At 38.9% G+C, this 26,522-nt stretch overlaps 1 protein-coding gene across 1 annotated transcript in view; it reads right to left on the bottom strand.

Annotated features, from left to right (window-relative positions):
• kif26ab (kinesin family member 26Ab) overlaps positions 1 to 26,522 on the bottom strand; it is a 98,702-nt gene that overhangs the window by 44,788 nt on the left and 27,392 nt on the right. The window contains 2 exon segments of the mRNA XM_042338298.1: positions 541 to 707; positions 9,374 to 9,886. Coding sequence (XP_042194232.1) covers positions 541 to 707; positions 9,374 to 9,886 — 680 coding nt within the window.

Raw genomic sequence — 26,522 nt, 5'->3', positions numbered from 1 at the left:
GAACTGTTCATCAGTAATAGCTGAGGGTCTCCAGCATGACTGAAATGGGTAAGCTTTTCCATGACTTGTTTTGCAATGGATGCAGGACTTCAGAGCACATGAAAGTCTTGCCGTGGAGCCTTAGGATATGGGCTCTCCTTATGATTCTGTATTTGGTGAGCTGCACATTTCACCAGGCCCTCTACAGAGATGCCTGAGGGAGGTGAAGGGAATAAAATGGCAGATATCTTAGCAGCTGATCCAAGAGCAACGTGACCATAAAGTGGGTACCATACAACTTTCCTTCTCTCCCGATTGCGGCCATAAAGAAATAAGAGAAAAATAACCATAAAACACAATTGCAGAACAGCCTAATGACCCTGACAATCATACTCTTAAGATCTCGACTCCTGGAATTGATCCAATTGTATCGCAGATCATGATCACTTTCATCCCAAGATAATTATTTTCTTCTTGGGAATTAATGTTTGAGTGATCGAGCAGGTATCACCAGCTCTCCCACTTTCCTTATACATTTGAATAAAACAATACAATCAATACCTGATGAAAAAAGAAGCTGCAGCAGAAGCACCAGAAGGAATCCCACCAGGTAGTAATGAATTCTGAGAGGCCGGTGTACTTGCTGCCCACGCTTGACTGCCACTGTTCTGCGGAGTCAGAGGTTCTTGAGACAAACCTTCTTTTCCACTCTCGGTCATCGTTTGTGTCTAGAAAAGAAAAACAGCAAAGCACAGATGACAGACTGACTTGTGAAGCATTTTACTTGAAATCTTCCTTGGTTAAGTTAGCTCCTTCATAACAAGGACAACCAAAGTTAATTAAGGTGGACAAGCATGTCCTACAATGTCCAGTATTGGAGGTTACAAACGTGAATTCACTAGACAAGCAAGAGTATAGCTAAGAGGCTTTGGTCAGAGTAATGCACGGTTAACCAGCCTGACAACCATGAAGCAATGGAGAAATATAAAACGACTTCCATTATTGTCACATATTTTATCATCCCATTGCAGTGTTGCCTATTGTTATGAATATCTGCCATACATGCTTTCTCACTAGACCATCACCCTGGATTTTTTTTTATCTATGTGAACAGTACCTCACCCAAATGTAATAAATGAAGCAGTTTTTGCCTAGAAATAAAGACTTTCCTTTTCTCTTTTTGAAGAAGTTATAGTTTCATTAAATACTGGCGAATTGGTTGCCGTTTAAAATATGCTAAAATATTAAAAGGAAAATAAAATTGTATTCCCACAGGACTGGTGTCTCCGAACGTGCTTGGTTACAAGCCTGGGTAAGAGACAGCCTTACTATCTTTTAGAATTGGATACAGTAGACAGAACTAAAATAGAAATTTGATGTAATGCTACAAGCACAGTGTAACAAAACTCTTTTTGAAATGTCAGGCAAAGTAACATGCACTGAGACACAGAGTGGCAGGCACTTTGAATAGTGTTTTTTTAAGTGTCTTATTAACATACTCTTCAATGCAAGCACAGCAAATTGATTATAATAATAGTAATCCTTGCATTTGATACTGCGCCTTATCACGTCATTGAGATGTTTCGAAGCGCTTCACAGAATATACTGTAAAATGAATTGACTGTATATTTTGTGAGGGAAACATTCTGATTACAGGATGAATGTCATCACTAAAGTAAAGGAATGCATTAACAAGCGAAAAAAATGGAATGCGAAGTAATATTTCTATCCTCAATATGAGAAAACAAATCATCATCGACTCTTATGCTGCAAGAATTCCTAGTTCTTCTGATTTGTTTAGTCATTTTTAATGAACATAAAATATAGGGCTTGTTTTGGTTGAAAACGTGTGTGATTATTCTGTGATTTGAATAGGCAAAAGTGTACTAGGAACCACAGTATCAACTGAAGGAAATAAACATAGATCATATCGAGTTTGAATAAAAGCTTCAGATGTTCAAACTTCTTCTGATGTAATTTAGATCTTCCTTTCATCAGTTGAATCAATTAACACATACTTGTGAAGTTTTAGACAAGTTTGACATATTAGGTCTTGTTTGAAGCCTTTCAGGAACAAATGTAAAAGTAGACTAGCAATACTTAAGGCAGATAGCTTTATAGTGCTGACCATTTGGGATTAAGGAGCTGTTTTTTGTGCCCTCAGAGAATCACATGACCCGTTGAATTTGTAGCTCATTCACAGAAATGTTTCCCAATCTACCAATTAATGCCATCTTGTCAGCTTTACTGGACCACTGTGACTATTCTTATCTTAGCCTCTTGATAATGAGGCTCCTTTACAGATCATATCCCCTCTGGTCCTTTCAAACTTCCAGAAATACTACAGCAGTTAATACTCACTTCTTTTAAAGAATGTCATATTATCACATATGTGTGTGTCTTTGCACTTCTATTGCAGTCATATTTAAAGTAAAATCATACATCAGTCCCATTCGCTCCATCAAAGTCAAGAGATAAAAAGTGTGCCACATGTTTTAAGGAAATGATGTCTAGAGTCATCTGCTAAACCTGAAATACAGCCTAATTAAATGAAAGGTGTCAGCGTTTTTTAAAGTCTCTGGGTTGGAATTCCCATAGCTTCTGCCAGGTGTGCGTAATCTCCAGGCCACTGTCAGTGCTAATCCAGGCCACTAAACTGGGACATAATAGAGGTGATTCTTCGGAAGTCAGTAAATTTATGGACCTTCATAAAATCGCCCCTATTGTATGGTTGCTTCTTATATGTGCAGCACAGATAGACATAAAGCATCATGCAACACAGGTAAATCTACAAATCTGTGTGTTGTTAAGACCATCTTTGACTAATGTCATTGAACTTGCCTATATATAAAGTTAGAGCACCGGATTTCCATTTACTGTTCAGTGTAATGCCTTAGGTTTTCTAGATAAGACTTCTCCTGAAAAGAACTGCTTAGAACAAGAACACCGTCTTTTCCATAACTGTGAAGAAAGGGAAGGGAAAAAAGGCAAATAACATGCCTTTTTAAATAAGATGACAGCATGTAATTAAGATACAAAGTCTGTCATTTTATTTTGTCTGAATCTTTGATTTTCTTCGTTTCCGGCGAATATTTTGTTTCACAAAAAGAAACATCAATACCAAGAAAAGATCAGTTTAAGCAAAATCCTTTTCACATTCTTAATCTCACCCTCTCAAAGAACCTTGACATTTTAAAAATTTAATTTTAGTCGGTCTTTTATTCTATGCAATTAACAAAGTTGTATCATCCACTCTCAATAGGTTCTCGAGTTTAAAGAAAATCACACTTGTTATAGTCACCAGAAGTAATAATGTTATGGACAACTCACTGCTGTTTTCTTAAGGAACCAATGAATTTTTTATTGCCACATTTAACCCAAAGGCCAAAGGAAGCAAGGGGAAGTGTTTTACTGTGTGCTAAGTGGCATGGACATGATAAGCCATAATTCTTCCCCACCTGACTGCATTGATGGAGAGCACACACTACAGAAGTGAGGAATTTAACAAGCTTGTGACAACCTACTTTTGGGATTTGTTCAGGTGTTTAGTCACAATAGGTATATATAACTTTAAAGTCTTGAGTGAGCTCAGTCCTGCATTTTATAGCCGTCTCCTCAGCATTAAACCCATGACAAAAGATAAATCTGCCTTTTTGCTAATCCGTCATTTGTATGCAATGATACTGTAAGTTTAATAATGTATGAGCAGGCAAATGGTTTCCAAATTACCCTGAGCTGACTGAGGGACAAAGTGCCACGCCTGCTTTCGAATTAACTCTCTAACTTTAGTCAGTAAGAATGTAGCCAAAGTGCAGAACCAAATTGTATAATTATTATTGAGGAATCAATTTAAACTGCTAAGTTTTAATTTAGAATAAAATAGAAGCCAGTTCTCGTTTCGGTAGATGGTTTATTTTATAACTCGACAATGTATGCTGTGAGAATTCTCAACTGTTTGAGAGTGCCATCTCTCAGCATCTCATAGCGGAAGCAAGAAGCACCAAACAAACAAAAGAATCGAATGCTGTTCAAGAATAATCCTCCTACCCTTCCTCACCAGCACAAGTACCTGCAATAAGCCCTGACCCAGCCTTGTTGGTACTGCAAAATGCTCGTGCTGGCTAATTCCATGGCTCCCATTGGCATTTACAGCCCAATGATGTCGTACCCATTCGCAGAAACTTGGCGTAGCTTTGAACTGATTCAAAGCTCTAGATAATAATAGCAAAATAATGGTAGCAAACGCAAGAAAAATTGGAGCAATGTTTAAGCAAAGAAAACTTGGCACAGACAAAATGGGCCTGTGAACACTTCTATGAATCTGTTTTGAATTTGTATACATTAAGATGAATCAACAAGCAAAGATTAGGTGATGCTGAACAGGGAGGGAGGGGGGAGTAAAGAGTTCCAAAGTCTTGAGGTTCTGGGAATGAATGAGTTAAAAAGTAGGAGACAGTGTAATGAGTTTTCATCTCAAGACACTTAAGAATGCAAAGCTTGGGAAGAACAAAAGTTCAGAGAAGCAATAATCATAGCACAGCGGTATTACTAACAAGGAGCCAGGCAGGAAAGATTGCGCAAGAGAGAGAAAGGTTCAAGAAGGATCACTTATCATGTCCAGGAGTGCCAGAGAGGTAATAGAGAAATGCTGAGGGTATCATTATAACACTCCAGACACTCAACCCATCATAACCGAGACTACAACCAATGATTAGAGGTTACATCAAAATTGCCTTTTATATAGTCATGAAATTAGAATTATAAGGCCACAGCTTTACAATATTAGATTATTGCAGGATGGATTTTAGCTTTGTGATGAATTGCAATAACAATAAAAAGACATCAGTGTACAGAATAAATGTTGTATTAGAATTGCTAATGGGCTCATCAGAAGTCTTCTGTCCAACTATTTTTAGTTTAAAACTAAACTAAGCTGCTATGAGAACAAGGATATTCTTTTTCAGCAAATTTCCCCTTCAATTATAAACCCTACATGTTTTTTATTTGATCCAGCACCATTCACATCGATAGGACATCTCAAAGTGCTTTCACAGGATATTCTGTGAAGTTGAGTGACTGTATTTTGTGGGCGAATGCCAGCATATCAGCATATTAACATGGTTTTATTAAAGACCACATGTAATTTGAGTAACACATTTTAAGGTGCATATCAGGGAATTGTCAAGCCAGTGTGTTGGGTTCACTGAACACAAAACATGCAAAGAAGTGGTAAAATTGTCAAGTCCCTAAATTCAGTCTTCCTCCTCACCAGTTAAAAGTCTGTTATTGTGGATCATTCTTGTGCACTTAACAGTTCATTTAGCTGTATAATACAGTTTTCTACTCTAATATCTCCTAGCTACAGAGTTCTGAATGTAACATTACACCGATGAAATCACAGCAATGGGACATTTTGGGATTGTAATTGGGCAGGAAAATAAACATGATTGAAACTGCATGGAACATTCTGATGTGGCTGGTTCGGATTTACACTGCTGGAAGCTCTACTGTATGTAGCATTGGGTTGTGATGAACTATTGTTCTCAGTAGAATTTGCTGTCTGAAGAGCAAAACATATGTTATCATACACTGATGATTCTTTGGCACGCAGTTGGCTATATTTTTACGAGTTCCGATTGCCTAATGTAATATACTGTAACCATTATTACCTCAACTTGCATTACCTCATGTCGAAATCAAATTGTTCTTTATGCAACCAATACTCTCGCATTGACTCAGACCACTAAATACAAATTAAATATCAATTACTGGATGCAGTGCTGGATTTAAATCAATAGAAAACAAGAAAAATAAAAAAATTACGTCACACAAATGTAATACTGAAGCAATCTAGATGAGTTCAAGGACCAGAAATCATTTAAAGTAATGATTCCATCAACCGGTAAATACCTTAAAACAGAAACCTTATTATACAAACTTGATTCAGTTCCCTCTGAATTGAATTTTATGAAAATTTCCAGGAAGAAAAGAGATTAAGGCAAATACAAAGCTGCTGCGTAATGTTCTTGTGGCCAAGTTAACTTGCCTCGCTGAATCTCAACGTAAAGTAAACCTTATTTGTTGTGTTGAAACACCCTGTTACATTTTAAATGTCTGTGCATTGGTTATACCATGTGTTTAAAGCCCAAACTGACATTGCCTCGGAAGCAGCTGTCATAACACCAGTTTGATACCTATTGTTCACAATAATATTTTCGACATTAGAGATGCCTATCATGTGACCAGGTACCATACTACCACCATCACTCTTCCCCATTCATATTTCAGAAGAAGGTAAGAACAAGCTTAAAACAGAGTCCTGATAAGCACGCCTAATAATAATCCCTCCAAAAAAAAAACAATAATTAAATTGGTCATTTTCAATCTACGACTGTTTGTGGGACATTGCTGTGCGCAATTGGCTGCCGCGTTCGCCCACAAATATACAGTCAATTCACTTTACAGTGTGTTCTGTGAAGCGCTTTGGGACGTCCTCCCGACGTAAAAAGCGCTATATCAAATGCAAGGATTATTATTATTAATATTATTTAAAGCTCCATCAAAATTAAGTAAAAATGAACAAATAATGATCACTTCATAAGGCACAGCGAGCCCTACCATTTATGGTCCACAGTGGACTAAGTCTACATGAACTGCATAATCACCTAATATTACTCCAGTTCTAGGTTTTACATCAACAATGAGCAGGAATAAGAGTTGAGTGAAACCCCATCGAAATTGGGTTGTTGTGCTTCAAAACCTGTCATCGCGCCTCAGATCTTGTTGTTGCAACATCCTGGTTTGGAGCAGGGCAAAGGGATTTCAGACGATGATACAAATGGTTTGGATGGAGCAATGTTAAGATTTGGAAATTTTAGGTAAGGGAAAGCCAGAGTTCACAATCCAACCAAGTTAAAGGCGACCTGGTTTATAGTGAGTCATTTACAGTGTTGTTCTAATGACAATACCTTTAAATTTTCTTGATTCGAACAACTATAAAACTAAATGACTTCATGACTAAGTTGGTTTCACTGCCTACAGAGAAACAGAGTTGTGGAGACCGGAAAGGCTCTGGTTTTGATCTATGGTCTGTGCTGAGTTAGCTGATCTCCTGATTTATAAGTTAGCTTATAGTCTAAACAATCCAGAAAAGTGTAGCCAAGAAACGTATACTTTAGCTCTTATTAATCTTATCTACAAGAACTTTAATAATTACAAATCTAAGTAGATGGATGCAACTGATCTTTGAAATGCAACAAAACCCTCATCAAAATTTACATGCAGGAAAAAGCAATTAAAAACTAACATATGCTACTTCCCGTGTGACAGTAGGGGACTGCAGTAATTCAAACTTTCTTTATTGCAATAATAATTCAGCGCAGTCTACTAATAACAGTGCGAATTGAATTGGACCCTGACAGATGCTACCTGGCTTATTCGTGTTTCACTTTTATTTGTTTTAATATCACTTCATGCACTAAAACTGTTTTTTAGACTGACACGTTCCTTCAAATCTTGTGCAAATATTATCCATGATAAATTTGTACCAATGGTTAAGACTGTATTTCAAAGCTGGACAAGACTCTGAAATACAGTACATTTGGTCTGATTGATGCACTTCAAATTGGTATCAGCGTAAATGAGTGTAAATCATGGTTACACACTGACTCCCAATTCAAATACAAATCCATATAAGATGGCAAAACACTTAAGCATCACATTTACCCTAACTCCTCTGCATACCGTAAAACATGTGCCACCACTGAATTCTCTGCTGTGTGGTGTCACCCTCACTTTAATATTGTATAGAAAAATAATATAGTAAAACAAATTTTTGCCTACGTGGACATAAAGGTGGTGTGAAGTATCCAGTGTAACTCGAGCAATTCCATTAATCCACCTGCACAGATATGACACATTGGGAGAGATCATCCTCTGTGTACTCTTCATGATGTACAATTTAAATCAGAGAATTTTATGCTTCAGCACAGAGCAGTGCAGCATTAAGATGTCAGGCGGTAAGTGTTATCCTTCTCATTCCATTCTATATACAGTATATTTTAAACATAATAAGATAAATAATCCATCGAAGGCATAAAACAATTCCTTTGTTTAAAGTAAGCAATGCTACAGTGCCAGTGCACGCTAATCTGCCCAATTCATGATGTTTACTGCCACAACATGTGTGCCACTCTTAATAGCAGAAGTCCCCCCTATTCAGTGTTTCATGTCCACTGGGAGACGATACTGCTGGAGAATGATATGTGCTCAGCTTTCAATAGGACCCATTTTAAAGCCCTGCCTTTCTCTCTCCTCCACCCCACAGATAAGTCCGATTATATACCCCAGCTGAGTGACTTCATTTTCCTAATGCAAGAATTGACCAAGCCACACAGGAGGTAACTGATCAACAAATAACCTCAATCAGCAATGTTACGCTACACATTTATCCTCTCTCCTTCCCCACGAACCAGGGTATGCACTCTCTCGATTATCTTTTGATCTCTTCTTCTTTCTAATTAGTGTGTTTTCTTCCCGTTTGATTCATTGAACACTGGCGCAGTGTAGTTTACACATACTGTAGCTGCTTTGTTATACATGTGCAAGGCTGGGTGGTTTTATGTACCTCTAATGCATTGTATTATGTGTGCGACCGACTAAAAAATGAGTACACAGATACTGTTTAAACTTCGACCCATGCCTCTGTAGGTCAATGCACCCCGAGGTGCCTTACTCAACCATACACATTAGGAAGGTCCCAGGTCCAATTCCTGGTACTAAATTAGCTGGGCTATTCTCAGTCAGGGAGATTTTCAGAGTGCTGTAGCACCTTGCGCTAGGTTGGCGATAGCCTGGCCAGAGTTTCCCTTCTGATTTCTGAACTGCCCCCGCTGAAGTGTTTGTGTGGGAGCACAACAGGAGAAAAAGAAGATAGGATTTGGCTCAGCTGTGAAAGCACCCACCGTCAGATACTAAACACACTGAATGTCCAAGGCACTTGTGGGAGCTGCCAGGATGTTGCTCAAGACCACAAAATTATATCCCAGCATGAGTTACCACATTTAGGGCAACAAGGGACAAGGAATAGAAAATCGGTGAGAAAATAAATTGACTAAGATTATGATAATCATAAGCTACGCTAAAATTATGATTACATTTACACTTCAAAATGCAATCCCAATGATTGCAGCAACAAAGAATTAACTACACGCTGTAGCTTTCCGAAACAGAGTGAAAAACATGTGCAACAGTTACCTGTTTTCAGATCATATAATATATGAGCAAACTGAAAAGACTGACAAAAATGTGATGGAAATGTAACATGCTCAAAACGATATTGAGAGTTGTGAGTCTTCGGTTATTGTTTACTTTTTGCAATGTAATGAGTACTCACCAGATAAGCATTCGGAAGAAAGTTGTTGACTCTAGAAATATTCCACATGCCCTCAAGGTACTGCTGTGCCTGAATGGTGACTGAGCTCAGAGCACTGCTTAGGCCACTGGGACCAACAGTTACTTGAATGCTGGATTTTGAAAGGTTGCCTGTACCCTGAGGCCAACCAACTCCCTTCCTTCGCTCCGTACCAGAGATTATATTTCCTGATTTTCCAGGCTGTCTGCTTGCTTGTCCTGCGATCAGAGGCCAATCCCTTTGTGACGAAAGGGTGACCATATTTTGGGAATCACGTTTTGGTGAAACACTGCCCACTGCAAGATCAGACAGTGGATCAGACTGTTCCTGAGTGGAGGCTTGGCTGAGTGTATGGACCATCTGAATCGCTTCCTTTTTCAGCTGATTGAGGTGTGTGGCACAAACCTCACATCTGCTCTCACTTTCATTTCGACCTCTCTTTGAAGAGTCAGGCACTTGAAGCTTGTCAAAAATGAAAGCTGAAAATCCCGGGTCCTGAAGAAAATAAAGAGACACACAATCCTTAGCCATCTAAAACTAATTGCAATTCACCCTTACTAACTCCGTAACGGCCTTGACGAGGAAATTAGAATCTCTTCGAAACACTAGGTTATGCTCACACAACATCATTGATTAATAAATCACATGCATTGCCATACCCACAAAAAGCAGCATGAAAATAATTATCAAAAATAAACTGCAGGCTTGGTAGTGTAATTGATAACTACCCGTCTACTTACCCTTATAATTAGCCATACATCAACAAGGCTAACTGCATTATCGATGTCTTAATGCTCAATCCGCTTTAGCAATCTGCTTTATTAAAAACGTCTTAATAGTTTTCAAAGTTCTTTTTTGTTGTGTTTTGCAAAATCTCATCACAGGAAAAAATAAGCCTATGCTACATCTATAACAACTCAATATGTACTGATAAACGACTGATAGTCTAACCCCTGCCCTCAACAATGAATAATCAGCCAAGTTCATTAACAAAGAGCTTGTTTTAAGAATGCGCTTGGGTTTCCCGAAGTGCCAGGTCTGAGTGACCAAATTTTAAATGTCTCTGAGCTAGACTAGACTGTTGTGGCAGTGCCTGCAAATCTGCTGCCCATCAGTCACACTCCCTTAGTTCATAGCTACCTTCTGAGGTGTGAAGATGCTCATAACTGAGGAGATGATTCAAAGGCAACTGCCTATTCTTTACCGTTAGTTAATTTATTTTTTTCTTTTAGCAATAGCAATCCCTTTAAACTTGTTTCATGGATGTTCAGCTTTCAAGGTCCCAAAGCTCTGTGCTGTCATTACTTTTTCCATAGCGCAGAGATATTGCAGCATATCAGTGCAAAAACACTCAAGAGTCACCCCCCTGTGTAGGCTGGTGTACGGTTTAGAAGGAGATTAAATCCTTCTCTGTTGTAAAGCTGCCACCGAAACTAATGCCTCACATGGAAGCGGACCAACCTAAGGCTCTCATCTTGTGCCCCCATGACAATTATGATCCACAGAGGGATCACTGGGACAGCTGAGAGAAGGTTTTATACCATCCACGCGGCATCATATTCAAAGCAACATACAGTAAACAAGGATAAACCACAACAATAGGAGTATAAGTAGCATGTCCTTGACCAAAGCTTGCCTTGGCAAGGTCACATCACTTGCAAAATATTCATTCACTCAATTTGCAAATAAACTCCACAACAACTTATCAGTATATTCCAACACTGAACGAATAGTATTTTTATATATGAAGGAAAGTAACCAGGTAGCACAAGAAACATTCTATCTCTATGTAGTCAACTACCTACCGTTAGTAAAGTACAAATGTCTGTGTTATCTATAGTGCCAACAAGGCATATCCTATAAGGTTAGCAGGCATCGCATACATACTTACAAGAGAGTTTATATTGTCATAATTATTATTAAATTATTCACCAAGTTTGCCTGTCTTACGTATTTATTTTATATTATACATTGGTTCGGACTTTATAGATGGTGTTAATTTAGTCATTCATATAAACTGAGATGAAGTTCTTGCATTTCAGCCAAAACATCATTACGTTCCGTTTAGGTTTGAAGCCAGTGGAAGTTTACCGAATAATCCACACAGTTAGAGATAAGTTCCTCCTGTGAAGCATAGGTTTGTTCACTGTTTTCCAGGGTAAAACTACTTTGATGCTGAACCTCATGATGCTGTGTAAAACCAAGTCGTATGCCTCTTTGGTAATGAAACTTCTGAAGTGCTCTGCTCTGTTCTAGACCACATTTCACGGATCGAGTTCTTCCCACCGTCTGCCTGCTGTGAAGTAAACTCCCTTTACATTTTCCACTTCTGTGGGCATTAGCAACTGGCCTGCAAATGGGTGTGAATTTACAGGAAATGCACACAGCTGCTAGTAGATTCCTGCTAACAAAATTCACAACGCAATTCTCACTTAGAAGTCCCACTAATCTACTTTACAAGCCCTTGAAATTGCACAGCGGCACCATGGCTCTAGCCATGCAAAGATCCCTATATCCTCTATAAAGTTACACCAACATATTCTGAGAGGGTAAGAATTTGAAGCTATTAACGGCGGGGTGCCATCTCCCATAGACTTGTGAAGATGAGAACAAGTCACGCCATGCTTATAGCTTCTCAGTGAAACAAGGAAATGCAGCACGGCAAGGATAGTTGGTAGTGCAGAGAGATTTAACTCTTGAGGAGCACGACCCAGCAAAATCATTGCTCATGCTGGGTTCGGGCCATGAGGGCGATGGTTAGACAGAGTGCAGCCCCCAGAGCAGGCGCTGAGTTCAGTGTAGCGGCTCTCTTTACTTTGCAAATGCTCCAACCCGTGGCTCCATCTCATTACTATAGATGCACAAGTAGCTTACGCTTGACCAAAGCATTTCTCAACACGGTCACAGTGCTTACCAAGTATTCATAGCTAAATAACAGTGGCAGAGGTTAAGAGCTGCAATGGAATGTCAGGCATCCTTGATCGCAGTCTATTTACCATCACTCATCACCATTATGTAGCTGAAGGCCCAGTGTTCATTGTGGGCTCCAGTAGAGTTCCACGTGAATGTCAAATACACAATGATATCTCCATACACGTCATGTCACCTTGTACATAACACCTGTTTATTCCCACAATTTTCAATCCTGTTCCAACCAGCTGGATATTTATTCCAAATTCCTTGTTCTGTGGAGGAAAATAACATCTTCTAATCCTCGCATCTCATTTGAGTCTTATTTAGTTTTAAACCTGTGTAGTTCTGCTTTCAGCTACATCTAGGCTTTGTGCAGTTTTTTTTTGCCCGGATCATACTGGGTTTTAAGCAGCAAAAGTACCATGTTGCACCACACACAAAAAAAATCCATAAAAAATTGTGAAGTGATTTGTGTTGGAAGGCTGGCTGCCGAGACCACTTTGAGAAGGTGGTTTGGGCATTACCATGACATCTCGCACTATTGCAAGCAATGCAAATCGATTCAGCTTCTACTCAAAAATGATTGCTTGAAAGTTCTTCGGCATCCAATGGACTGACTCTTTTATAACATTAAAACCAGTTTGTCTGAATCCTTGACAAGAGAGATTGGGAATCCCACTTCCAAGTTCAAATCACTCTACTACTGGTAGCAGTTCAGATATTGAGGATCTAGATCATGGTTCAAGGTCTGGTTTACTCAGACGAAAACAAGTGAGGTCATCTAATCATTTCTGCTCATTGCCTCCTTCAAGATCCTCCTCTTCAACTGTGCGTTCGGTCACCCTCCTACCCCTCCCCTCCTCGCCCTCCACCCCTCCTGATCCCAACCACCAGCTCGGGTGTGCATCCCTAACTTGTCCAGTGCTTTGGGATATCCTCCTGACGTGAAAGGCGTTATACAAATATAATTTGTTGTTATTGCTCATAAATGACGAGGTCTATTCCTCATAATCTTATTGCTCCTTTCTGAACTACATTCTTTTGACGATAGAATGCCTCAATATTGTAGATGTGGTCTTACCATTGCTCTATTTAAAATTAAAATAACTGTATACAATACAAGTGAGATACATCCCTGTACAGTATTTCATCAGTTTAGTTGGCAACCACTTCCCAAGAACTGGAAACTTTTGAGAAAGATACAGAGAGCGGGATTCCATGGGTTTCAACACAGAACTCAAGAATCAAACTTCTTCTTTATTCCTGTCTGATTCATTTTTTTCCTGCATTCTGTAGCAATTTATCTCCATCTGACACTTTGCTCACTTCACCCCCACCCCCTTCCATTATGTCTATCACAATCAATTAAGAAATAGGCAAAGAATACCTGAAATGCACAAGACAGAGTGTAAACTGATTGCATCCTTTCCTGTAAAGCGATAGGAAGCTCTGCCACACTCAAAAGTTATGAACAGTGGCATAGATGGGAGAGAAGGAAAGAGATTCTTTACTACTGCAATTTTATTTTAAAATGCAAAGTTAACTGCTCTTTTACCTGGAATGTTTGAACATCAAACTTTTAACATTGGAGATGCTTATTAAAATCCAATGCATGAATATCCGCATTAGCCCTTCCCCTAGAGGGCAACCTTCCCCAAGACAGACAGATAGTCTGGAGCAAGAAAGGAGAAATAGCAGGAGGTGTGGCTGCAGGAGGGTTAGCCAGGCAAATATAAAAGCAATTGCTAAGTAAACCTTTATTTTAAGAAAATACAAAAATATGGAAGAAAACAAGGCTACTCAGCCCAGTAACCCTGTTTCGCTTAGACATTCACTTTGTCACGTATTCTATATAACCAATATACAGCCAGTAATCTGCAATGGATCTTGGGTGTGTTGGAGCAAGGTACATCTTCCTTTTATAAAGGCAATGAATCTTACTGCAGATTTAGTCCATTATACCAGGCAGTAAGACTATTCACCCAACGTGACCATTTTGAGGCCTCTCTCACGTATAGCCAATTGACCAGTTTAATAACAATGCATCCCATCAGGAAAGCAACATTGGTCTGAATTTTTTTCAGTTTAAATTGTTCTTCATTTGTAACATTCAAACACTTTTCTGTGCTTGTATAATTCGAAAGACGAACCAAAGAAGGTCAACTCTCTGGTGCCATCATTTTCATTTTCCAGCACCTTGGGACGTCCTCCCGACATGAAAGGCGTTATACAAATGTAATCTTGTTGTTATTTTGCTGTAAGCACCAAAGCAATTCCATGTGAAGCACAGAAGAAATATTTAAGAATGTGTTCATTGAAGCTTTGTCCTATACTTTAAATGCATCAGATTAGGAAGATATCTTAACAAATTACTTCACGTGATATTCAGCTAAAGAAATCAACTTTTCTTGATATGCATCTTTGAAATAGTGACTCGGGTTTTCCAAAACTATACTTATTTTTAAAATCTTCAAATGGGGAATAAAATTCAACGAAAGAGAACTGTCTAAGGAAAATAGTATTGTGTTAATCCTGGGAATTTCATACGGACATAAAGGATCCTTTACTGTGCGTCAGTGACCACCTGTACTTTACAGAATGAAAGCCTTTGAGGTTGATGTAAGGCCATGTCCCAATCTCCACCTGTGTGTTGTTATTGGTGCCTGAGACCTGGAGACAAGCGACAATAGTTGAAAAACTGCAGCTAGCTCTGCAATGGTTTCTCTATAACACTATGGAAATAAATAAATCTACTGCTACAGAATCACGCATCAGTCATGTCTTAAATGCAGGTAGACATACTTCTCTGGCTCATGCCTTAGACATGCCCTCCAGGTAATTGGAATGATACAGTGCCAAAAACATTCACAGCAGCTGTGACCTTCACAGCCATAGGCAAAACCATTCTAGTCACAGAGGAGACCCTCCTTTCCTCTGTTACCATTTGCCATAGTTCAGTAATTGCTTCCCTGGAGAGCTCCAACCTCCCGATAATATTACCCCTTCATCAGCCCCAGATATGACATTCTGGCCCTACAGAGCCTTTGCGTTGGATATAGTCTTTCTCCCGAGAGTCCTGTGCCTGTGTGTCCCACCTCCTGTTCATCTCCTTCCTCATGACAAGCTGATTTGCAATCACAAGAGGAAAAAGATCCTCAGTACTGTGCTTTTTCTGGGTTTCATAAAGAATTTGTTTGTTCCATTAGCATCAGACTTATAAAGCAACAGGCCCACTAAGCATTCAGAGACAGCAACATAGTAATGCTGTAAATGGACAATTTCAATGTCCCGTTTGTGACACAGGAAATAAGTGTTGAATCTGGGAATCTCTGTCGCCAAAGACTGACCAACTATGTCAAACCACTACCATTTCTGGCTGTCATTATTGTTAACATTCGGAAACCTTCCAGTTTTATCATTAATCGGTTAAATGACTGAAGATTAGCACTTAGAAAACCACTCTAAGCAGGTGGTAATATCACTATAATAGGAGTGTCCATTCCATTTACACAACAGGGTGAGCTAGTGACCCTGGAGTACTTTTGCAACTTGAGGGAAAAACGCTGTATTTGAAGAAACCCGATTTAAATTCTGTCGCGTAGAAACAAAGCCTGTAAGTTCTAGTTTTCCCTGGTTTTCGCTTCCCTTTGCTGAAGGCAATCTATCATGGTGAAGAGTACACTCAACACATACAGTTCACCCTCCACTACCCCATTCCGAGAGGCTATTCTTCACATATGAGCCTGGGCAGTGACTAACAGCAGGCTATTCCACAGTAGGTATATCCTACAATGGTGGGGAGAATAGGTCTTACAGTAAAACCCTGACAACCACATATCTGTACATTGTAGCAATAGCCTCACTTATATATCCACAAATCTGTGCCTACAGCATTAATCCACAAACTGATTTATGAAAACAATAAGAATGATGGATATTCCCTTCAGAATTTGAGTTCATCGAAAGATAAATTATCTAGTTTAACTATTGAAAAAGGCACACACTTGAACAACAAATCACATGGTCTCAGTGCTGATAGAGGTTCAATAAAATATAGTCTCACACTTCCTTTGTTTACGATACCTAGGAGCATCATGCTTAATAGCATCAAAATCTGAACTTTAGCACAAATAAGCATGTACATTACATGGCGCTGACTTATAAGTCATAAGTCTTTACTGTCTAAGAAAGCCTTCCCCTAGATTATTCTCCTTCAAACTCCATTCAGACTGAAGTGTCTAAGAATTACTACAGCAGCACAGTAAACATTTCTACAGTAGTGATTTAACTCGACACTAAATCTGGTAGCTTGATCAATAAATTAAAAAAACAGTAACTTCCTGTGTACTGATTTGATAAATATAAATCAGTGTTAAATTAATCTGACAAGTATTAATACTTTATATGTTAAAAGTGAGCTTGGTTTCATAATGGAAACATGTTACTATTATAGTGTCATGTACCAACTATGTAGCTTTTTAACTACTCTGATTACCAATTTCATGCAAACTACTTTGCTGAAAGGCACACAAGGACTAAGAACTAGGTTATGACTGTCTAAACTCAATTTGCTATAGGTCATTTAAAGCGAATAGAGAGAAATTGCAGTCATCCCATGGTTAGATTCAAACTCAGATCCCTAGACGTGAAAGTATCACCCATTGCTCCAAGAAGACATGTCATAAAGTTTTATAGATTCATACAATCGTAAGGCAAAATGGGGTTAAATTCCTCAGAGATCTTATGGAGATAAAACCTTCCCCCTCCCCTCTGACACCATTCTCAATCAAGCTGGTCCAGGGATTTTGATTGTGCATCTTACTAAAAAATACAAGAGCTGGTAGCCCACTAACCAGAACTCAAAGGCCATGAGTAAGAGGCCTGAAGCCCAGGTTTGTGGATATTGCAATTGATAATGGTGTGTGGGGGGGAATTACCTCAATGTGATAAATCTTAACATTGTGTTAATTTGCTACCGAGGGGTAAAACGCTTGTTCAGACAAAGTCCCGACTATAAAAGTCATAGCGACAACAGAAGACCTAGGCATCTGCTGCTAAGATGTCAAAGAATTATCATGCAAAGCGTCTAACATCTTAATTCTTAATTTCCAGTATGTAAGCAAAGTCAGAAGTCGGCACAGATCCAAACACGCAGCACAGCATGAGTGCTGAGGAGATAGGCGGCGAGAAACATGAGTCAACCACACAGGCTAGACGCGGCAGGAAAAGGGAGCTGGAACATTATCAGCACGTGGCAGACAAGGGTGGTGGGGGGGTGGGGTGAGGTGGGGGAACACAAAACATGAACAAGATTGGAAGAGAATGCTGAAAGGACCGGTTGAGGGCTTTTAAGGCAGTTGATGATACCGCCAGCATCACTTAAGTGGTTCAGTGTCATTAAAATTGGCAGGAAAATTGTTGGTGGTTTAGATTTGCTGCTTGTTCTTATACTTTTTATACTATTAGGCCTCCATGGCTGAATTAAACATAGGCATTTATTGTACCCTGATGTTACCATCTCACCAAATAAATATTTCAGAGAGGACTGGAAGGTGTACAAGCTTCAAATGATACAGTTGGCGAAACAAAATGCTCAACATTACCCTAAATGAAGTCAAGTAAACATCACTTTTACAATGAATTCTGTATTAATCTATTACAAATGAATATTTCAGATACTTTCACTGCTAAATTAGATCTAAATAATACTAGAATCCAACTTAACATGAAACAAACGATTCCTGTGTGGGGAGTTTTTTTCTGAAAAGGTTTTTAATGCTCGTGGGTCACATTCCATTAACTCTGAAACCCCCAAAAGTACCTTCATTATCACCAATCAATCAATCTGTCATCACCTCCATGTACAGGCTGGTGATCTAGACAGCTCTGCATACAACCTTGCTAAGTGTGCTCACTCTAGGTCTGAATTGACGGTGTCAATGAAAGCTTAAAACTGGTTAATGGTTTGTAGTAGAATAGGCATAGAGAGACAGCTCTTTATGCAGCATATTTATGACCTGCCAGAATTTGGTTCCCTCCGAGGGGTTCATTTTATGTATTTTAAACTGAATAAACCCACTTGACTCAAAGAGTTAACATAATGTACAAACAGACATTCAAAACTAATAACCTTGTTGAGACACATGCGATTACTATCTTGATGCATTACGTAGACAAATTATTTATCGAAGGATTGTACACAGCTAGAATTAGAAATCTTTGTACTGAAAGCTGATTAATAACTCTACTGCTCATAACAACAATGTAAAGCATAAGTAAAGAACAATGTTTATGACAGAAACATAAAGACTAGCAAATTTGAAAGTCCAAGTGACTAATAATAAACATAATAATCCTTGCTTTTGATATTGCGCTTTTCACGTCTTCCTAGACATCTCAAAGCGTTCCACAGAATATACTGTAAAGTGAATTGACTATATATTTGTAGGCAAAACACAGCAGCCAATTGCGCACAGCAACGTCCCACAAATAGTCGTGCATTGAAGTGACCAATTTATTATTTTTTTNCTTTTCTTGAGGGGTTATTATCAGGCGTGTGAAGTAAGGAAACTTGCCCAGGTCTCTCGTTTGCGAGGCGAGTGCTCTAACCACTGAGCTACAGGATTCCACAATAACCGAATCAATCTTTGGTTAGATTTGAGAGGTAACAATGATTTTTTTAACATAGAAGGTTGTGGAATAACCTACCGCAAATGGCTGTTGCAACCGAGTCCTTAAAGAATTTAAAGGAAATTGACTCAATACGAGGAAAAATATTATTAAAAAGGTCCAGGAAAAGAGTAGGGCATGGGATTACAGCAAGTAGCTCCAGTGAGGGAGTTGATGCTCACAGGTCATCAGATTCCACACCTGTGAAAAGGAAGGTGTCTTTTTATGTGCTTCCTATTTGCTTTTAATTCTAAGCATTAGAGCGGATTCTAAAACAAACTCAATCACCGGAAAATAAAAGGACATGTTGAAGCAATAGGCACGGAAACTTTTGAAGCTTTGAAACATTATTGAACAGAAGAAAATAATTACAGGGATTTCATGCAACAGACTATTTACGTTTTACAAAACTCAGACACTCTTCGCCATCCTCGTTCAGTCTCCGATTCTATTTTGGAGAACTTATATGGAAAACTAGGCTTCAAAAACTTACAGCATACCACAGTTTACTTATTGGAAAAACTACCCTTAGTTACAGACTGCACCTCCCCATTCCCACCAAACCACTATCCTTACCATGTTGTTTTATACTTCCTTCCTCCTCTTTGAAGCTCTGAATTGATCAAATAAACGTTGCACTTCAGTGAAAAACCCAAATGGGCAATGAAGTTTGGCTGTAATTAAATAACAACCACTCAGTCTAGTTGCACACATCAAAGCACTTGTTACTCTTTAAGAATCTAACTACCTATCTCCTTTAAGGTATTGTATTAAGTAGTTTTCTACCAAACCCATTGTACTTGAGAGCGCCCTTCTGTTGCATATACAGTTAGTACCCTTCCATCTTTGCAAACGTAACTAGGTGCTCGAATGTTTGTGTTTTTATTTTGATTTTGTTTTATTGATCGAGACTGCACTCATATAGCGTAGTGAATGATGAATGCAGACCATTTTTTTAATTAAAATAGTGCTTATAGCAATAACGATTCAAGCCACAGATCAGGAATCTAGCAAAACCAAACAGAAGTTGACACTGTTGGCGTAAACTCGGAAAAGGAAGTCACAAGCCCCATTTAGTTCATATTTAAATTTTGGCTACAGCAGACAGCGGGGTACTTTATGATGACATCAATTAAACAGAAGCTGTGAAGCTCTAATTAGCCAATATGATAATACACAGTTGCATTGTTTCTGAAAACAGACTTCCTGGTGTGCTCACTGCATGTTGCAACAGAGTAAATAGAGAGTAAACAGCTTCCAGTAAATAGTCACAGCACCACAGCACAAAACAGGCAACAGAGTAAACAGCTTCCAGTAAATAGTCACAGCACCACAGCACCAAACAGGCAAGAACTGAGAAACTCATTCGAAAGCTTAAATGCCCTTTTGAGACAGACTAAATTGTCTTTTTACTTTTTACTTTCAGTTTAAAATGCCTAATGCATTAAATAAGAAGGTAGAATGTTGGATTAACATTACTTACTTAAGACTAATTATGTACTTATCTGTTTATCTCTTCATTTGAATGTTCCTTCATTATTCAAAGAGTGACTGCTTATACAACAGTATATAGTTACAATCACCATAAGACACAAGATAAGTTGATGCTTCTTATGTTGTTTATTTGATAACCCTACTTCATTTCAATACATAACTCAAGGCTTCTGTAAGATATCTCCCAACCAGGCTGATGGTTAGATTATGATGTGTTAAATACAAGTTCCCAGTAAATTGAATATTACTGATCAATTAAACATAGGTTTTAGCCAACTATTAATTCACTACCTTGTCCTGCCAAACAATTTTGGTACAGCAGAGTACAGTTCAGAAATATGATCAGCTCTGCAATCTTCTATTCTACAGAGGAAGAATATCCGTACATGTTTTTCTAATTAAAACACTGCCGTGTTTCTCTATAGCTTGATAATTGTATCTTTCACAAAAAGCTAGCAAAATAAATTTGTCCTTTGCCAGCTGCACTGTCATTTAACTCTGTATTCATCACATTTCAAAACATACTGAGGCTGTGTAAATTATATTCCAATTCAGATATTTTGCAATACAGTAAACAGTTAAACTGGGGGAATAATAATCTGTGCATTTAATATAGTGCCTTCCGAATTGGGAGATCATCACAAAGTGCTTCACAGACTTTGCTGTAATGTGTGCTAGTGACATTAAATAGATGTTCAGTTTTCTTTCCTCGATATATCCAGGATTTGGAGATATTCTTCCTGCATAGTCTTCCTTTCAATACACAATCCAGTGTTCACAGCAGATCTGTGAATATTTTTGTTGCAGTAAGCTGTTTGGTTTTATGAGCCCAAAGTCCTGATTTATCTGCTATGTCAATGCCACCTGCTTGATCAAATACATTTCTATGCATAAGCAACTTATTTGTCTAAGATGTTTCCCTTCAGATTGGCTGCTGCCCATTTATTTTCATACTTTTATCAGTTTTCTTTCTTGACCTAACCTTTTCCAATCAAAACTTGCGATTCCTTACAGGATGGAAAGACACCTCATTGTGCAGAGTAAACATCAGCCGAGAGTGAAAGAATTTCATTCTGTTGGTGTCTTATAAAGTGTTTCCTTTTTTTCTTCTTTTAGAAATAAGAAACCTCACACAGAGAGACCATGGTTTCAAGAGACCATGTTTGCAGAAAATGGTAAAAATGTCTAAATGCTATACAGCACCACCCAAAACAGTAAATGCTCATGTTTGCTTCTGGCCATGAGCTCTTTTTTTTGCAACTCATATGATGACTTCCTCAGTGCATAAGCACTAGCTGGACTGGATGGGCCGAATGGCTTGTTTTTGAGCTGTGCCTTCTACGAATCTGTGATAGGCAGAATTTATCTGGATTCTCATCCACTTCACAAAGCAATGCTGTGTGTCGGCATGGGAGACTGAGGGGCACTAACTCCCCCACTAACACACTGGCTCCCTGCTCTGCAGCTACCTGCACCTGAGCCACTTGCGGAGCCTCTGTGAATCAATGGCTTTTGATGTTCATCTAACAACTCCACACTCAACAGCTACACTCACCAACTTGTCACCTTCATAACTCTAAATCAGATTGTTCAGATACCTTACCAGCGCGAAATGGCCATTACTGAAGGCACCTCCTATTCAGCTAAAAATGCCAGGCACTCATGCAATTCCATTGTTAAGTCTTGGAAAGATTGTTAAAAGGCCTATTTACCCTTTTTTTACAATCTAAGTACTTCCTTTCTTGACGAAGTAGCAGAGGGCCACGGGCAAAGACCAAATAAGTTGGCTCTACCCAATAAGTGTTTTCTGGGAGGGCAAAAGGGAAGAAAACTGGAGGGAACAACCTTTACCAATATTAATGCTACAATATTTCATAGATAAATATTGTGTAGCCATCAAACAACAACAACTTGTATTTATATAGTGCCCTTCATGCCAGGTGGCATCTCGGAGCGCTTAAACCAGCCAAAAAAAACACTTCAAGACAAATGATCTAACATGTTAACAAATTCTGTTCATTGTAAGAGATTTTCGACCTTTCTGGTCAAATACAATTGCCAGTCAGTGTCACCTCTTGTTCCAAACTGAGAGTGGGGAAGGGGGCGGAGAGAGAACTGGATCCTGTGGGTGTGAATGACATCCTGAAGAGGAGATGCACTTCCTCTCTGCAATTTGAAATTCAAATGTTATTGCACCATTTCATTGAGGGGCCCCAGGATCTGTTTATGCCAGTGCAGCAAAAAAAACAGTGCCTTTTATCTTCACTTGCTTTCCACACAGAATAATACCTGGGGAGATGCTATAACAGCAAAACTGTATCAGTTTCCCACACTCCCCCACCCGCAGAATATCTAAAAATACTCTTGAAAAAATGTGACTGATCACCAGCCGAGAAGAAGAAGAGATCTGAAGGCATGTCACCGCAGGGAAGAGCATAGTTACGATGATGGCAAAAGAACCTGTAACTAGTGTGAGGCCAGAATATCCAGGTGCAAAACTTACCAGAGCACAAGACTCCTCATTCTCAGACACAAACCTGCTGTATCGTAAAAAATAACAAAGGAAAGAACGGTGGCCACTAACACATTCCAAGTTATGAAAATCTCAAATGTTTTACACATTCCATCAGGATTAATCCAAAACATGTTTACAAGACTTTATTTTGAAATAATAGGGAAATGCATCCCAAACTTTATAAAGCAGGGTCGTCTGTTTTTGTACATGTGTATATTTTGGCCACAAAATACATAGTCAATCCACTTTACAATATATTCTGTGAAGCGCTTTGAGACTTCTCAACAACATGATAAAGCGCTATATGCAAATACAGGATTATTATTATATATATATATAAACATGGAATCCACATGCAAGGATCATCAAATACAAGAATGATTAAGGGCATCTTTTAACAAAACGATGCCCCATCTGAACACAATAAATTTAAATTGTGACTAGATTTAACTGATATTTGTGTTTAAAGTGTGAATTGAAGATTACAGGTAATTTTACTTGGAAGTTAAAAGAAAGTAGTCTGAATATTTATGTAGAGCAACAGATGTTTTTAACACATCGCTGAAGCACTGGACTTGGAACAATCTGAAACAGATGTTTTCTAAAGAAAGTACATTTTTTTGAAGACCAGGTATAAACTTTGCCCACCAAGTCAAGCTCACAAAAATTTAAGATTAACCCAATATAAAGTCAGCAACTAATTGTGACTTTGATTTCGATCATGCCTTAAAGGCACTATTTGTTTGCTTTGTCTATCTGACCCTAGGGTGTATTTTCTGTTATCAGCCTGCCCAGCTTCCTACAGCCTATAACTGTACGACAAAATGTAATCTAACTGATAAAATAAACTTAAGATGTTTTGCTCTGTTCAGAACAAACCCAAGTTAATGTGTTTGTTAAACAAACCAAGTGGAAGTCCTAGAGTAAGATGGTAGTTAAAAGCATTTACAAATCAAGATAAAGAATCTTCAAATAATTACTCCGAAGTCTATCCAAAATGGGTGAAGTTAAAGAAAAGAAAAAGATTCATGTGCAATTTACTTTTATTTTTACAGCTACTGATGTGTAGTCAGTTTCTTGTTAGTAATCCTGACGTGAAAGGCGCTATATAAATACAATTTGTGGTTGTTTCTGTAATTAATCCACAAATTAGATTTAGTATCAAGTCAGCTTAAATTGTTTAAATTGCTAAGGGATTTTTGACTAATGCAAGTACAGGAATAAATCACTTCTGTTCATTTGGCTGCCGCAGAGCATGTATGTTGTATGCCAGTGGACAAAAGGTCAGATAGTGAGTGTTTATTGTAATGGAGCACAAAATGATGTAGTCTGGGACTATGTTTTAAATCAGTTTCCTGCCAATCTGTTGAAATTAATTTTTTTTAGGCGGTTGAATAACTTTATGCTACAAAATACTGCCAGGCTCCCACGCTTCATTCAGTAGAAACCTAACCCACACCAGAAAGGAGGGGTGGGCTTCATCGAAAATGTATTTTCTCACTACAGTTTATTCCGATTTATGGTGCCAGTGGAAATAAATGTGTTTCACGTTTGTAATTATTAAAAGAAAAGTGACACTGCATTAAAGAGATGTGGGAAATGAATCCAAAGTCAAATGTTCGAGAGAATCAATAAACATCTGTTATTTCCCCCAAAGTGTTCAAGGCTACTGTAAGCCAGTCCCCATTGATTTCAAATAACGAGCGCAGAACAATATCCCCCTTACAAACTGTGCCAGGATGTAAAGACAGACATTATGACCTCATGACACAGGGAATTCTTCACTGAGCTCTACAACAGAAGTAGTTATTCAGAACTTGACCTCTCTCCTGACGTTCAACCTGTTTGCAGCTAACTCCTGTCTGAACAGAGTTGGTAGTTTCCAGGTGCTGGGACCTGTTCAAATCGACTTCTCAATATGCTCAGCACTGCAAAAGAATGTGATCTTGTGCAAGCGAAGAGAACCTAGAAAGTAATTCCCTCTCATTGCTCACATTCCCTCACTGCCCCGGAAAAGTGGTGTTCCTTCTTCAAAAAGGTGTCAAAGTGATTCTGGGGAGCTGAAAAAATAATAACTCCACTTAAAACATTTTTTAACAAACAAGTTTACGTGATCTGGGTGTGTCAATTTATGACCTAGTGGTTTCCTGATTTGCAATAGGACCAGGAAAGAAATCTGTCTGCTACACAGCTCACAGCAAACGCTGCCAAACTTAGGGAAACCTATCATGTATTATAGGAAGTTCTTTTCTTTTCAAATTGGCTACAAGCTCAAAACAATTGCACACTGCGCCTCAAACCTCAGTGGAAACAGAACTTCCTCCAGCGCTTTGTTTCCCATGACAGTGTTTTTAAGTTTTTAAGTGGGAACTAAAGTCACAGTCTATGAATTTAAGCGGCAGAAGGGACCTGAAACCTTGTGTGTTAAGACCAGGAACTCTTTTATTTCCAAGTACATCACTAGTACAAAACAATGATGTAGTGTCTGTCAAGTAGAGAGGATTTGAAATGACTACTCTTAATCACACAAAGGAAATAACATCACTGGGGAAGTTTCTTAGACAAACGTCAGGCTTCTTTGAAGCTCAGGCTGAAGCTTCCACCGCACCGTGTTAGACAAGATCATTAGGGCCTGCAACAAGGTAAGTCGGCATTAGTCAAAGAGTCTGGGATCAGATGCCTTATGCTACAGGAGGCTGGGGGAGGGAAATGCTCCACCCCTAGTAACCAAGAGGCTGAGCTTTATACCAGACATCACAGGTCCGTAAATTCCATCCGTTCTTATTCTTAAGACCATTGTCTTAAAGATTTTCATAGTAATAAGCCTTGCATTTGATACAGCACCTTATCACATCATTGAGACGTCTAAAAGCGCTTCAGAGGATATATAATGTAATCTTGTGGGCGAAATGCTTTGGACAAATTTCTGGGGGAAAAAAATCTCAATTGAAAAAGCTGTAGGAAACTGGCTTTCCAGGAAGGCCTCCAGTTAAGTTTCAGCAACATCATCAATCTGTGATAGTCCACGGATTCACCCAACCCATTCACCTCTGCTTTGAATATAAATAGCCTTTTAAAATGTCTACCAGGGTCCTTCCTGGCCTCAGGCTAGATCTAGTGTGGCAGCGCCTTACCACAATATCGGGAAGCATCACTCTGTAAAATCCTGTGCAACACTTTGAGACATTTTGACGACTTACTAAGGTGCCCTGTATTCACTGTGAGAACCTCCTGGTGTGTCTGCCATTGAGCCAGCCATCAGATCCTGGTGGAGAGAAACCACCTGAGAGATAAGCACCTTCAGTCACTTCTCAGCACAAAACACCTGGAGCTATGATTACCAGCCGTGGAGGCCAGAGCGTCAGACAAGCGATGACCCATTCCAGCAGAATGGGCCGTGCATTTCTTTCCACCCAGTGCTCACACAGGCAGAGCAGTCAATGGAGAGGAAGTAAGAGCTGCCACAAAGGTGTACAAAGGGTTTTTAAGAGCTAAAGGGAGGAAAGCAGGAAGGCAGCAACCCAGCAGGTAGCTGTGATC

Source organism: Callorhinchus milii, unplaced genomic scaffold (assembly GCF_018977255.1).
Source record: "Callorhinchus milii isolate IMCB2004 unplaced genomic scaffold, IMCB_Cmil_1.0 Scaffold9, whole genome shotgun sequence".
Classification (NCBI taxonomy): domain Eukaryota; kingdom Metazoa; phylum Chordata; class Chondrichthyes; order Chimaeriformes; family Callorhinchidae; genus Callorhinchus; species Callorhinchus milii.
The sequence above is the reverse complement of the archived record's forward strand: the minus strand, read 5'-3'. Positions and strand labels throughout refer to the sequence as shown.